Genomic DNA, 15,912 nt, shown 5'->3' on the forward strand with positions numbered 1-15,912 from the left:
TGAATTGATAGAAAATGACTATCAGTTAATCTGGGATTGCTAAACTCTACAAATATTAATCAAGATTTACTCTAACAATGAGGCAATCTCTGGGAACATATAGGTTAATATTCTTTATTCACAACGAGGTCAGATGGAGTTTACCCAGTAGCTCTGAGGTCTCCTTTTCAATAGACAAACAATGAACTCAAATAGGAAAACTGAAGGATGGCTTCTTTTAGATGTAAGTTAATTACAATTTGTACATAATGTAACGCAGTGTCTCAACTGTTATAACTCTAAAATTTAACTACTATGATGTGTTTATGACAATGGAATGGAAAAGCCATCAGTATTAACTTCTTATGACTATCTACATCTTTCACATTTTAGGACTACTGCCTGAAGGTCACAGATTAGATATAAGGAAGAATTTCTGACAGTGTGGGTACTAAAAATGAGTTACTGACAAAGGTTATGAAAACAGCTTAAAGCTCTTTCAGGAAAAGCATAAATGTTCACCCTCAAGGATGATTTGGTGCTCTCCTACTTCCTAGCAGGAATATAAAAAAGAAAATGCTCTAGGCCTCATTTATCCTTGTTATTCTTTAAACTAAAAAGGCTTTCACTTCATCCTTTTTTTTTTTTTTGGCTCTAGAATTGCAGTTCTTTAAAACCATCCCCCTCTTTTCTACTAGATGTGAGATCCAAATTTACTGTATTACTATGGTATTATACTTTCATTATCATCAAAATAATGCTACCATATTGATTTAAAATTGTCTGAAATTGTTTTAAAGAGAAATTTTCAAATTCTCTGCCTAAATTAGGTGAAGAAATGAGATAACTTAATCAGCTATATGCTTAGCTATGTTTCGTTAGTATGTTATCTAGATGAGGGGTTTATCTTACGTGCAAAATGCAATTAATATGTCTACTTATGTCTGCAACTCTCTTGGAAATGCATCAGAAAATAAGATGGGTTGATGGCCCAGTGAACAGATAAAAACATGTGATAAAGCAAATATAACACAATGTTAACAACTATAGAACCTAAGAGGTGACTATATGGATGTTTACTGTAAAAACGCTTCAACTTTTCTATATATTTGAAAATTTTAATAATAAATGATGGGGCGTGGACACCTGGATGGCTCAGTCAGTTATCTGCCTTCGGCTCAGGTCATGATCCCAGGATCCTGGGATGGAGCCCCAGGTCATCCGGCTCCCTGCTTAGTGGAGAGCCTGCTTCTTCCTCTACTCCTCCACCTCCCCCTCCCCATCCTACGCACTTTATCTCAAATACATAAATAAAAACTAAAAAAACAAAAACAAAAACAAAAACTATGGAAAATGCAATCATATTTGAAATTGTTTTAAATTGTAAGGGAGAAATGTCCGAGTCAGGAAGAATAATTCTGCAGAAAAAGACTATGCAAGACTTTGCTGATTACATTTGTTGAGAGGAAAAAAGATTTCCACAACACCTTTATCTATCTCCAGAAAAGTCCCCCAAATTTACACTTCTATTGAGAAATGAAGGCAAGTAGAAAGGTAAGAACCCTATAGGGAAAGTAGTTAACCGAATTCTGAAGATTAAAAATTGAAATTGCTTCTGTATCTAAAAAAGAGTATTACCTTACCTACCCAGAATAACTTCCTTTTTCAATACAGATTTCCTGAAAGGACATAAACTACACCTTCCTTTCAGCACTGTCCTTTCACTGTAAATCCACTTAGAATTACTCAAAGCAAATCTGAAAACAAAAACACATTAAAAAAATGACTGTACGTTGGAAAATTTACTTACTCAAGAGGGTAATTATGAGGAATATGTGAACTGTGTCATAAACCTTTTAACACAAATAACTTTCTGAAGTGGGATGAACGACATGCTTTTGTTTGACATCCCATCAATGACTTTTGGTAGTCATCTAAAGCATACCACACCTTGCATTTCATAAAGATCGAAAAATATATCATAACTCAAAGAAATTACTGAGCTACTAGTGTATACGTAATGCTCTATTTAACAAACATTTACTGAATATCTATTATGTGGCAGACACTGTGCTAAGCCTTAGGGATGAGAAGATACAGGACCTAACTTTATGAAATTGATGGTTTGATAAGGAAGATACACAAATGGACAATCATAAAACACTTAGGTTGACTTCTAAGTATATGCACAGAGTTTTATTATAATTAAAAGGATACCTAAACTAGTGCAGGGATCTCTGGAAAGGTTTCCTAAATTTAGTCTTTTTTTATGATTTTATTTATTTGAGAGAGAAAGAGAGCATGAATGGCAGGAAGGGTCGGGGGGAGGGCTGAAGGAGAGAAGCAGCCTCACCACTGGGTGCAGAGCCCAACTTGGGGCTCGATTCCAGGGAGATCGACCTGAGATCATGACCTGAGCTGAAATCAGACACTTAACCAACTGAGCCACCCAGGGGCCCCCAAAACTTAAAGAATGAGCAGCAGTGATCTAGATAGGAGAGAATGGGAGGAAAGTATTCCATGCTGAGGTGGTAGCCTGACTAAAGTCAAAGGAGAATGTTGTGGGCACAGAAGAGTACCACTAGAGAAGTAGCTCAAGGTATGGAGTGGAGAGACATGAGGCTAGCAAGGTAGGCGGCAGTGGTCACTCTGGGGATGACCTTGTGGGATATGTTAAAGAGCCTCGACTTTCTCTTGACCTCAAAAGGGTTTTTTGAAGGGAATGTCATTTTCAGACTGCAACTTCGCTAGGTCTCTCTAGTCCCCCGAAAGAAGTATGAATGTGAGGGAGGCACGGTGAACAGGTGCAGGAGTGACATAAGGACCTAAAGAAAGACTGTGATAGTAGGTACGGTTTCTACTGAGAGGCAGATATGTCAGATTGGATGTGAGGTAACTTCCAAGTGTCTGGCTTGCCTACGTCTATAGATGATAACGCCCTCCATCCAAAGGAGATAGTACAGAAGGAAAAGCCAAGTTGAAAAGATGATGGATTCAGCTTTGGATGTGTTGAATGTGATATGCCTCTGGGTTATTTAGGTGATTTCCAGCATAAAGTTAAATATAGGAAGCTGAAGGGGAGATGTGAATGGGAGGCTAAAAGTCTGAGTCAGCAAAATACTAGAGACACTCAAAATTATGAGTGAATAGGGCAGCCCAGGTGGCCCAGGTGGTGCTGCCTTCCACCCAGGGCGTGATCCTGGAGACCCCCGGATCGAGTCCCACATCTGGCTCCCTGCATGGAGCCTGCTTCTTCCTCTGCCTGTGTCTCTGCCTCTCTGTGTCTCTCATGAATGAATAAATAAAATCTTTAAAAAATAATGAGTGTATATTCAGGGTTTTATTATTGCTTCCAATGTCAGCCACTCTACGGGGTATATACTATTATCTCGCTGTGGTTTTAATCTTTATTTCCTTAATGTCTAATAATTAGCATCATTTCAAAGCTTCTTTGATATTAGTGTATCTTCTTTGAGGATTTATCTATCTTACTCTCTGCGAGACTCTTGTTCAAATTCTTGGCCTATTTAAAAAATTAAGCTGTTTTCTTATTTTTGCCTTTTGAGAGTTGTGTATTCTTGACATAAGTCTTTCAACAAACATATGCTTTGCGAATATTTTCTCCCGTGTGTGGCTTCAACAATATCTTTTGAAGAGCATACGTTTTATTTCAGTGAACTTCAATTTCTCAAAAAAAATTTTTTCCCCTTTTGCTTTTGGTGTTGCACCTGACAAGTCTTTGCCTATTTTAAATAATAAGATCACACATATTTTCTTTCTAGGAAGTTTCATAGTTTTATGTTTTCCATTAAATCTATGGTCCATTTTGAATTAATTTTTGCTTATGGTACAAGGAATGGATGGATGTTAATGACACCGGATAGAATCAGTCATGACGAGCGTACTGAATGAGAAGTGCAGAGGGCAGATGGAACCTTGGAGAAATCAGATGAAATTAAGGCTTGAGAAAAAAACGTCGGGCAAAAAAAGACTCAAGGCATTGTATGAAAAAGCAAGCAGGAAAAATCTGAATAATCAACACTGCCTACTAAGATAAACAATGGAAATTGTCTTTTTGACTTGGATGAGGTCACTAGTGACCTTACCAAGAGCATTTACAGTCAAAACAAACCATTCCCGATACCGGAACTACATCTAACCAACCACTTCGCAGGAATTCCCCCTGTGGAAGCGACTGAAACCTGAAATTCCTGGGCACTTAAAAGTCACCTCTGTAGGCGCGAGGGCACAGCGGCGGGGGGGCAGGGGGCGAGCCTGGGCTTCCCGACGCTGAGGAGGGCTGGGGTGTAGCCCGGGCACGACCCGGGGGCACCCCGGAAGGAGGTCCCCAGGGGGTGGCAGAGCCGAGGCACCACCGCCCGCCGGGAAATCGGAGTCACACCGAGGGGAAATCGGAGTCACACCGAGGGCCGAGTGGGCTAACCCGACACCTCCCAGGAGGCAGCAGTGGGACGAGGGGATGCTGAGGCGAGGCCGGAAGTGCCGCGGCCCGGGCAGCCGCGCCGGGGCCTTGGAGGGGAGGCGGCCGTGCGGCCCGACCTCGGGGCCACAGCTCCCGCACTTACCCCGTCCTAGGGTGGGGGTGGGGGTGGGAGAAGCCACGGCTGAGGGGATCGCGGGTCTTCGTCCTTCCCCAGAGGCCGCGCCGGGAGGCTGTGCGCGGACCCCCGCCCCCCACCTCGGCCCGACCGACCCTCCGCGTCGCGGCCCTGCTGCCAGCCGCTCACTTCCGGCCCAGAGCTTGCCTCCGTGCCGCTCGCCGGGGAGCCGCTGACCCGCCCCTCCGGCCAGTCGTAAAGTGCGGTAAAGGCGGCGGCGTTTTGCGGCACCGCCGGTGAGGCCGGCGGCGTGGGCCTTCCGTCCACGCGAGCTCGCCCTGCGGGTAGCTGCTTATTCGGCGAGGCTGCCGGTTAGCAATTTTGGGGACCCAGCGACAGTCCTCGGAGGGTGACTGACCGCTTTTGATTTGGTGTAACGGGAGAGGCGGCTCGTCCCAGTCCGCGGTTGTAAGGGGCGGGACGCCAGGCGCTCGGACCTCGCTTGTGACTTGCGGTCCTTCGTGCACACTTGCTCTTGGTTTCCACGATCGTCACTAGATTCGGGGAGCCCTCGGTGTAGCTGACACGTGTTTTTCTTGCTGCCTCCGTCTTGCAGTCCCCGCCCTCCTGGACTTTGAAATGCTTTACCTGATCGGCTTGGGCTTGGGCGATGCCAAGGACATCACAGTCAAGGGCCTGGAAATCGTAAGACGCTGCAGGCGAGTGTACCTGGAAGCCTACACCTCGATCCTGACTGTAGGGAAGGAAGTCCTGGTAGGTGCTTACGGCGCCCCAGCCCCTGGGAGGAAAGCTGTGCAGATTTCCATGACCGACGCTGAACCCAGTTTTCGGGCCTGCTGGCCTAAAGCCTTTAAAACACATCCCCTGCCCGTTAAGGATCACAGGACTGGGAGTAACACAACCACCGAGTGAGCTGGAAAACGAAAGGGCGCTTTTTTGTCCTGCTTTACAAGTCTGATTTTGTGGCTTTCTCCGGTAAATACAAAAGTTATTTTACAGTCCTGAGGATAGTTACCAAAATCCCTTATTTCATGAGATAGACATTTTTTTTTTTTTAGTTGAGTCCTAATGAGGTACTGGCATCACCTTAATGAGTTGGTTGTACATTCAAGAAACAAAGCGGAAAGCTTCTCCCTTTGAAGTAGTATATCCGTAGGGAATGGTAATCGCCTTTCTGTCAGTATCCTGTCCAGACAGGTCTTACCTTTAAAAACACTGCCAGGGAGGCTGATGCATACTCCCTTGTGTGTATTGCATCAGCCTGGGACTTCCCAACCCTAGGATTTGTTAATATGTCATACGTGTAGCTTGCTCTTGTTAAGGGCTCAGTACGTTTCGGAGGAGGGGCTAGGTGGTTCAGGTGCACTGTCAAAATCCAAACAGAATGCGCTGAAGATGAAGGGAGCCATGGACATGCTGTAAGAGGAGGGAGACGTAGAATTGAATGGCCTGTCAAGGCTTGCGAACAAAAAGGTGAAGGTCTTCCGTTCTCTCGGGTTCACAGCCCAGAGAACTCTAGTTTCAGAGTTACTTTAACATCTTAAGAAATCAAAGACTGTTACGTAAATTGGCCATGTCCTGATGTGTGTCTAATGACCAGCTTTGATTTGTTGGCTTTCATTTGTCTGGTTGGAACCAAAGTATCTAAGCTCATGATAATAAATGTTCTTCTCTTACCAGTGATCAAGGAAAACTGGAATCAAATTCATCCAAGAGGATAAATTTATTTATTATTACTGGAGTTCGATTTGCCAACATATAGTATAACACCCAGTGCTCATCCCGCCAAGAGCCCCCCTCAGTGCCCATCACCCAGTCACTGCCCCCCAACTCCCCTTCCACCCCCCCCACCTCCCCTTCCACCACCCCTTGTTCATTTCCCAGAGTTAGTCTCTCATCTTCCGTCACCCTCTAATTTTTCCCACTCATTTTTCTTCCTTTCCCTTATAGTCACTTTCACTATTTCTTTTCTTTCTTTTTTTTTTTTTTTTTTAAGATTTTATTTATTTATTCATGAGAGTCACAGAGAGAGAGAGAGAGAGAGAGAGAGACAGGCAGAGACACAGGTAGAGGGAGAAGCAGGCTCCATGCAGGGAGCCTGACGTGGGACTAGATCCCGGATCTCCAGGATCATGCTCTGGGCTGAAGGCCGCTAAACTGCTGAGCCACGCTGACGTCACCCCTTTCACTATTTCTTATATTCCCCGTATGAATGAAACCATTTAATGTTTGTCCTTCTCCGATTGACTTACTTCACTCAGCATAATACTCTCTAGTTCCATCCACATCAAAGCAAATGGTGGGTATTCGTCCTTTCTAATGGCTAATATTCAGTGATATTCATCTTTATCCATTCATCTGTCGAAGGACATTGAGGCCAAGAGGATAAATTTTTATAGGATAAAAAGTCAGGGCATGGCACAGAGGAAAGTTGGACTTGACTTTAAGCCTTCTCTGTTACATGTTACCATGTCACCTTGGACAAGTCCTTTAACTTTAGTTTTTTAGTTTGTAAAATGGGGCTAAAAATGCCTACGTCAGGGCTCCTGGGTGGCTCAGTCAATTAAGCATCTGCCTTTGGCTCAGGTCATGATCCCAGCATCTTGGGATTGGGCCCAAATCCAGCACCTTGCTCAGCGGGGAGCCTGCTTCTCCCTCTCCCTCTCCCTCTCCCTCCATCTGCTGCTCCCTCTGCTTGTACTCTCTCCCTTTGTCAAACAAATGAATAAAATCTTTAAAAAAAAAAAAAAAAACCCTACCTCTTAACATACGTTCTTAACATAGTGCCTATTGCAAAAATGTTCAAAAATGCTAGTTGTTAATAGACACATTTCCAGATTTCTCTAAACCTTAGTAACTTCATTTGTGAAAATGGAGATAACTAGGTGGAGGGTTTTGTATGTTTTTATTAAGATGATGTATTTGAAAGTGCTTTGTAAACATTAAGTGTTAGTTAAATGGTAGTTTTGGTTGCTGTAATTTTTTCAAGTATATTTTTTCTAAGAATGTGTTGTTGGGGCCTGGCCCAGCCTCACCTACAGGTAAATTATGTATACTTTGTTAAGGTGCTGGAATATCTGTTCCTCAATATAATAAGTGCTAATATTTATAGAATGCTTACTATGCACTATAATAAGTGTTTCACATGTAGAACAGGATTATTACTCTGTAATTACTGTTCACATTTTACAGGCTCAGAGAAACTTGCCCAAGGTCCTACAGATGATAGAGCCAGAATATGAGCCAAGACAGTCCTGAGTTGAGAATCACCACTCTTCACACTTATACCATACAGTGTCTCTGTATACTCAGGGGTAGAAAATAGCTTCACAAAATAATGATTTCAGAGAATGTCTACAGAGAAGATAGGATTCAAGCAGAATGATCCAGCTTGAATCCCTCCTATCACAAAGTTCCATTGATCTGCTCTTCATGACCTCCTCCAGGTCCTTAGTTCATGTTTTTACCTGAGCAACTTGCTGCGCAACCTCAACCACCTTTAATGACTTTTCTGGAATAAAGTAAGGTATAAATAAATTCATGCCTTTTATTGCCTTCTAAGATCTCAGAACCACTTTCTCTTCAGTGACTTCCTTTCTGTTTCATTTCTACCTCTTTCTTTCTTAAACAAATTGATTTTTAAAAATCGTTGATGTTCTCATACCTACGTATACAATCTGGTCTCAATAACTAAATTATTATATAGTGGGAAAAAAGATTGGAAAAATCTTTTCCTTATGAATGTATACTTTCTTTTATCAGTAATCACACAAAAAAGTATTTTATAAATGGCACACATGGATGTTGCTAAAGTGATCTGGAATTTGGGGCGCCTGTATGCCTCAGTCAGTTAAGCATCCGACTCTTGGTTTCAGCTCAGGTCCTATGGTCTCCCAGGTCTTGAGATAGAGCTCCAGTTCTGATTCGCACTCTGTGGGGAGTCACCTTGAAGATTCTCTCCCTCTCTCTCTCAAATAAATAATTTTTTAAAAAAATCTGGAATTTGTCCATTCTTTTTTAAAAAAAAAAGATTTTATTTATTTATTCATGAGAGACACAGATTGAGAGGCAAAGATACAGGCACAGGGAGAAGCAGGCTCCATGCAAGAAACCCAATGTGGGACTCGATCCAGGACTCCAGGATCACACCCTAAGCCAAAGGTGATGCTCAACCACTGAGCCACCCAGGCGTCCCCCTGCCTTTTTTTTTTTTTTTTTTTTTAAGATTTGGAATTTATCTGTTATTACATTGAAAGCTATTGTTTTCAAATTACCAAACAGGGAGTAGTATTTATATGTTCTGTATTACTCAAAAGTAAATTAAACTAGAGACTGTGAATCCAGGAGTTTCACTTTGAATTTCTTTAGTCACTTTCTGTGAATAAATTAGATCTTTTATGCCAGTTTGGTGTAATACATCTGTAGTGCCTTATATATATATATAGGTATAAGCTATGGTCTTTGTTCTCAAGTGGTTCATGATTCAACTGTGTTATACTCAGGAAAACTGAATAATGGAAGATTTAAATAACAGTTCATGACAACAGTCGAAAGAAGAAACTGAAATTACATTGCTGGGAAGAACTTAGATGATCTTATTTAAGCCAGTGCTCTTGTTTTCATGAATTAAAGAGTAGAAGCTGTCTCAAATATTAAATAATTACTAGTGATTAATTCCAGTTGAAATACATAGAAGATCACTTCAGGTCATGGTGGTCAGAGAGCACTATGGAATAGATGGAATTTGAGCTATGTCTTAAAGTAATGCATCCCAATCTTTTTGTTTTGCTTCTTTTGTTTTCATGGTCTAGATAAAAAATGGTAATATTTATACAGCTCTGTAGGATAAATAGAGGAAGTTGCTGTGGTTCAAAGGGGGCTGACTCTGGGGCTTTAGCTATCCTACAGAAAGCAGAGGAGACCACTAAGCTCTGCCTGTCTTGCTTCAGTTATTATTTTGTTTTTTGTTTTTTTAAGTAAGCTCCATGCCCCTGTGAGGCTTGAACTCACAAGCCCACGACCCTGAGATCAAGAGTTGCATGCTCTACCAATTGAGCCAGCCAGGCACCCCTATGCCTCATCTGTAATACATGTGAAGTTTTGCAGTCAACCAAGGTTCTGTAATGTTGGGCAATCACTTTGTGTTATTTTTCTTATCTCTAAAATGGATAAAAATAGGGACTATCTCATGGATTGTGATGAAAATTAAATGAATTTATGTGCATAAGTTCTTAGAACTGTGCCTGACCCCAGAGTGACCTAATGTAAATGTATTATAAATATTGTTATTGTAGATAAGACTTGATAAAGCAAAGAGAAAGAGACAGTTACTATAGATAAGGTTTGGTAAAGGAAAGAGAAAGAGTATTACTGAAGAAAAAAGAATTGTGAGTAAACACATGGAGGAGACAAGCACAATAATTTGCCATACTTGTTCTTAGGCATCACTAAAATAACTTGTTTTCTCCCAGTATATCTGTTTCCTTCCCTTTTTCTTCCTAATCCACTTCATCAGTCTACTTCTTTGTCTTCCTTTCCAACTGCTGAGGATTGGTATTGGAGGGACAGACTTCCCACTAAGAAAGATGAGGCAATCATCTGTGACCTTTATTAACTTTCCATTTGTCCTTCCCCTAAATCTGAATCTGTCTTCTCCCCAGTTTTAGAAAGTGACTTGTGAAATGAGAGTCTCAGCCTGTTGAAGACTAACTCTAATCTAGATGTGTTTTTTCCAAATCTCTCTCCCCATTCCTTTGAAACCTTATTCCCATCAATTATTCTTTCTTCATTATGTTTGATCTGTATTAACATCCTTCTCCCCTCAACCTGAAACTACAGTCATATCTTGTCCATTCTGAAAACTCTTAAACATCTTAAACGCCCCTTTAAACATCTTTTCTCCATAGTTGTTTCTGTTTATCCAAAGTGTTTAGAAAAAGAATTGTACTTTTATTATACCCACTTCACTCATGGCTCAGACTCCTGCAAGCTGACTTCCATTCCTCTGAAATATTTGTTGAACAGTTGTTCAGATAACTGAGAATACCAGAGGATAGTTTTCAACTCTTACCTATTTTACTTCTGACATAGTTTATCACTCCTTGAAACTGACTTTCATGACATGACTCTTGGTTTTATTTGTACTTTTCCATTCTTTTAAGTCCCTTTTGTAAGCCCTTGTTTCTCTGTTCCTTCTTTAAATGTTAGTGTGTTTTAGGGTTTGGTTTTTTTTTTTTTTCTTGTTTATGTATCCTACTTCTAGCTTCCACTTTTCTATTTTTTACCAGGTAATACATTAAATGGTATAAAATTAAAGATATTAAATGGTATGTACATTGAAAGATTCCTATCCTGGCTCCCCTTCCTGAGGCAATTATTAGTAATTTCTTATGTGTCCTTCCAGAAGTATCCAAAAGTAATCAATTTTGAATCTTTACCCTATCTGCCTTACAAAACCTGCCAACTTAAAGCAGGAATGAATTTTGAGTTTTGCCTTCGTTTTCATGAATGGAGAAGATTAGGATTGATACTGTACAAAACCTGGCTTATCAGTCATTGGATAATATATAATATAAATGTAAAATTATTTTTTAAATAATACTGCTTTTTTTCCCCCTTCCATGACTTACTAGGCTCCATGCTCCTATAGCACTTATTAATGTGGTAGATAATTCCCCACTAAACATTATAAGTGACATGATAGGGGCCACATTTGTCTCTTTCATCATTGTTTCCCAACATCAAGCATAGCGTTTGGTGTGGAGGTTGTACACAAGAAATATCCTTCGAGTGAGTAAATAAATAATGAAGTGGGTAAATTAAGAATATTGTAATACCAGTTTTGCTCTTTCTTCCCTTTTTTTAAACTTTTTTCTTTTTTTCCCAAGAGGATCAGCCATTTGATTATACTGGAGTGTTTGGGTGTGTGCTCAAGTGTGCATAGGTGGATACTTTTTTTAAAAATAAACATTGTGTTTCGATTAGATAATGAAATGTTTCTTAGGATAAATGATAAATATAGTGTGGTACATGATAGAAGTCTTGAGGAGAGTGGAGTTTTCTGTTCATTTATAAAATATTGGATAGGATTTAGGAATACTGCTAGCATTAAGCTAGTAGCATGTGACTTTTTGATTGTAAGAAATGTTAGTTCAGAAAGAAATACCGTTTCCTTTAGTTTTCCATGATCATGTGTGTGTCTTCTTAGACATGTGAATATAAATGTTCTACCACTAATAAGTTTTCTGGGTTCACGAAATTAAAGTAAGTTACATACAAATCAATGATTAAGAAAAAAATACATGGTAAAAGTGAAAATAAAGAGAACATTTTATGTCTGTAAAAACATTGTCATTGGGAACTTCTGGAGCATTTTCTTTGAGAAGATACAGAGAAAAAGGGAAGGGATCTTTTTTCACATATTCAGATTCTAGTTAAGTATTAGGCAATAATTATGAGAGTTGAAACTAGAGCCTTTATCTTCAAATGTTTAATCATTTGTTTATTTACTCTTTTGCTTGAAAGATACTGAGTATAGCAATCCTTGTAATGTTTACATCTGATATAATCCTTATAACTCAAACTTCTCAGCATGTAAGAAATAGTATTTGTCTATGTGTTATTTTCACTATATTTGAATTACATATTACTCCACAGGAAACCAGTTAATAAGATTCATGACCTTGCATAATAGTTTGTAACCTCTACCACATGACTATTAGCACTCTGGTTCACTCTGTACTTACCTGCTGCCACTGCAGTTACGGTCAGCCTCCTGGATTTATTCTCTGGAGTTGAACTTCAGGGGGTTGGTTCACAAAGCAGTTTGTATGGAGACTTCCTATATAATTAGAATTTTTTTTCTTTCCTCTGCAACTCTGCCTTTTTAGCAGGAACTAGGAAATAAAGCTTTAAATTAATCTTTCCTGCAATTACAGGAATGTTTGCTGGTTCTGTAGATAAGTAAATCTTAATTTTCTATTATTTCTCATTGAAGTTACCTTTTATTTTAGCCAGATTCCTGTATGTTTTCCTGTGGAAAATTTAATAAAACCCAAATTACCATATATGTTCATAATTATTATTTGAGATGTTCTGTATTACTGTTTCTGAAATAAATTTCATGCATGTTCTCTGTTCCACCATGCATGGTTTGCTAGACTCAAATTTAGAGGTAAATTTAAAATGCAGAAAGCGTCAGATGTTAGGAGGTCTGCCTCCTCTTGGGATATTACAACAGCCTCAAAGACAGAGTTTAATTGCAACATGATAGAGAGTGCTAGCCCACTGAGGAGTCCTAGTCAGTGATCTGTGTTTGGATGATTGCCAAGATTTGCACCAGCCCCAGACAAAGATTGGTGTGTGTGTGTGTGTGTGTGTGTGTGTGTGTGTGTGTGGTACATGTGTTGAAATGGTCATCTGCTGTCTCATTTTGATATTGGACTTAAATCTGTAGGAAGAGTTTTATGGAAGAAAATTGATTCTTGCTGATAGAGAAGAAGTGGAACAAGAAGCAGATAATATTTTAAAGGATGCCGATATCAGTGATGTTGCATTCCTTGTGGTTGGTGATCCATTTGGGTAAGTCAAAGCAGGTATTTTGAGTTTTAATTTGCTTGCTTTTCAAAAACAAATCAGAATTATTCTGTTATATTTAAGACCTTTTACTTGCCTGGTCCTAAAAAAGGACCTTATTTACCTAGGCTCTAAAATTTTAAAAACTTTCATTATCTTTGAGATTATATGAAGATGATCTGCTTGATAAGGATGTCATCATGTGTTAACTTACATTGGTTATCAAGCGTCAGTTCTAAAGTTTGTATCATTGCAGTTCCTGTTCTTTTAGAAGGTAACTTAGGATGTCAAATGACTTAACTAGTGTATCATTATTAAGTGTATTACATTATCAAGAGTCATACCTACCTTTTATTTTGCAGGTAAACCACAAGCATCTTCTGCTTCCTTTGTCCTTGTTTTTTTGTTTCGTTTTTTTTAACTTAATTTTTTTTTAATCACCTTATATTTAGCAATATTGTCACTTTACTTGCCCTGAATTTAACATCTGTCCAGCCTCAGGGCACCTGGGTGGCTCAGTCAGTTAACTATCTGCCTTTGGCTCAGGTCATGATCCCAGGATCTTGGGATCGAGTCCTGCATCAGGGTCCCTGCTCAGCAGAGTCTGCTTATCTTTCCCTTTCTGCCCCTCCCCCTACTCCTTCTGTCTTTTGCTCACTCTCTCAAATAAATAAAATCTTAAAAAAATATTTGTCCCGCCTCAAATTTTAATTTCTTGTATCCATTGGGAGCTCTATTCTTTGCCATTAACGAAAAGATGTGTTTCTGCTTGTCTAGTTAAGAATCATCAATCACAGGGCAGCCCTGGTGGCTCAGTGGTTTAGCACCGCCTTTGCTTGGGGTGTGATCCTAGAGTCCCGGGATCGAGTCCCACGTCGGGCTCTCTGCATGGAGCCTGCTTCTCCCCCTGCCTGCGTCTCTGCCTCTCTCTCTCTCTCATGAATAAACAAATAAAATCTTTAAAAAAAAATCATCAATCACTAATGTCAAGCCAAATAGAGGAGTTCTTTGTTTCCAACTTGTGACCTAAGATTTATGTCACAGATTAAGGAACATAAGGACAATTAAATCACTATGAACTCACCACCAAGAATGTTTTTCAAAAGAATGGAGTTATATGTGCATGTGTCTGTCAAAAACAGTAATTTACATCAATGTGCTGTGCCAGAGATTATGTTTCATTATTTATACCTGGTTGCAAATGATATTGTGTAATCACACATCTAAAAATATCCAAATTGTTTTAGCCTCTGACATTGTTTTTTGTAAAAGTACGTCTTCCTTCAAATTAGCAGTACCTATATATAGTTTTTAAGCCACAAAATAGTAAAATAAAGGGAATGAAAAATCCTATATCTAAAATGTCTTAAAACTCTTAGAGGATTTTCTCATTGTACTGGGTTCCCGCCAAAATCCCATACACCTTCTGAACTCACCAGATTTCCTTACTTGATGAAATCACAATTCTTAGAGTTACCTAGAAGAGTACTGTTAAAGTTACTTCTGACTCTCAGGCATCCAGTCACTGACAAAGTCCAATAAACCACTGCTACTCAACTGAGGTTGTGCCAGCCTACAAACTTACTAGTTCATGATGAGAACTACAGAAATTGAGAGTAAACATTTAGAAACTTGATAGCATTTTTTAAAAGTAATTTTGTCTCTCCTGAGTCTCATAATAAAAATTTGGAACTTATATTTTGTATTATGTTATATTTTATTTTTCTAAATCATTAATTTTGATTACAAAACTGTTGTTCCATGACAATTTAGAACTTAAAAGTATTGGCCTTTCACTAGTTTGAGAAGCACTGCTTTTGACTTTTTTTTTTAACCAAGTTTTTTAGGTTGTTTTATTCCCTAGTTTGTTTAATATAGTAGCCTTTTGCTTGGTCCAGATACAGACTCTTAATTCATTACCTATGTTGTGGTCACATTTATATTTGTGAAACCACAACTTAGTGGCTCAGTCTAATGAGCTTCTGCCTTTGGCTCAGGTCATGATCCCAAGGTCCTGGGATCAAATCCTGCATCAGGCTCCTGGTGGCTCTGCCTCTTTGCCTCTGCAACCCCCCCCCCCCCCCGGTCTCTCATGAATAAATAAAATCTTTAAAAAACAAACAAACTACAATTTGAAAACCTTATTTGAGCTCAAAATGAGAGCTACTAGCTCTATCCGTTGGCCAGATATGAAATATAATGTCCAACCTTCCCTTCTACCTATGTTCTGTCCTTCTTTTACTAAAGCCCTCACTTCTGCCAACCAGTTTGTCCCTTCCCCCATCATCTTGCTTTCTCATTCTATACATCTGTTCAAACTCTTTCCTTCATCTATAATACCCTTCACTATATATCTGATTGTCAGAGGTCCAGCTGTCTCTTGAAGCCTAACTCAAATACCACATTCTCAGTGATGCAGTCTTTTATTACTCTGATCAGAAGTTATATCTCTTCCTAACTACTGACTTGTCATTCATGTGTTCTTGTATATTACCATTTTTTTGATAAATGTGTACACCTACTCTTAGGTTTGTAGGCTGCCCTTCATACATTTTATCTCCCTAGCCTCTTTTGCAAAGTAGTACATATCAAATAAATATTAATGGAAAGAATTTTTAATATTTTGGTTGGGGTCACAAGGTGAGACCAGGCATATCTTGGACTGATGTTTATCCATTCAACAAATATCTTTAGAACACTTGTCTTACGACAGGCACTCCTACATGCTGGATATATGTTACATGATAAGACCTGAGGTTTACAGTTTAGTAGGGGAGGT

At 39.5% G+C, this 15,912-nt stretch overlaps 1 protein-coding gene across 1 annotated transcript in view; it reads left to right on the top strand.

The window, feature by feature from the left end:
• The first annotated feature begins 4,833 nt into the window (after window positions 1–4,833).
• DPH5 (diphthamide biosynthesis 5) overlaps window positions 4,834–15,912 on the top strand; it is a 36,015-nt gene continuing 24,936 nt past the window's right edge. Inside the window, exons 1-2 of the mRNA XM_041747346.1 lie at window positions 4,834–5,312; window positions 13,015–13,139. Coding sequence (XP_041603280.1) covers window positions 5,178–5,312; window positions 13,015–13,139 — 260 coding nt within the window. The 5' untranslated portion in view covers window positions 4,834–5,177. The remainder of the gene's footprint in view (window positions 5,313–13,014; window positions 13,140–15,912) is intronic.

Source organism: Vulpes lagopus, chromosome 3 (assembly GCF_018345385.1).
Source record: "Vulpes lagopus strain Blue_001 chromosome 3, ASM1834538v1, whole genome shotgun sequence".
Lineage (NCBI taxonomy): Eukaryota > Metazoa > Chordata > Mammalia > Carnivora > Canidae > Vulpes > Vulpes lagopus.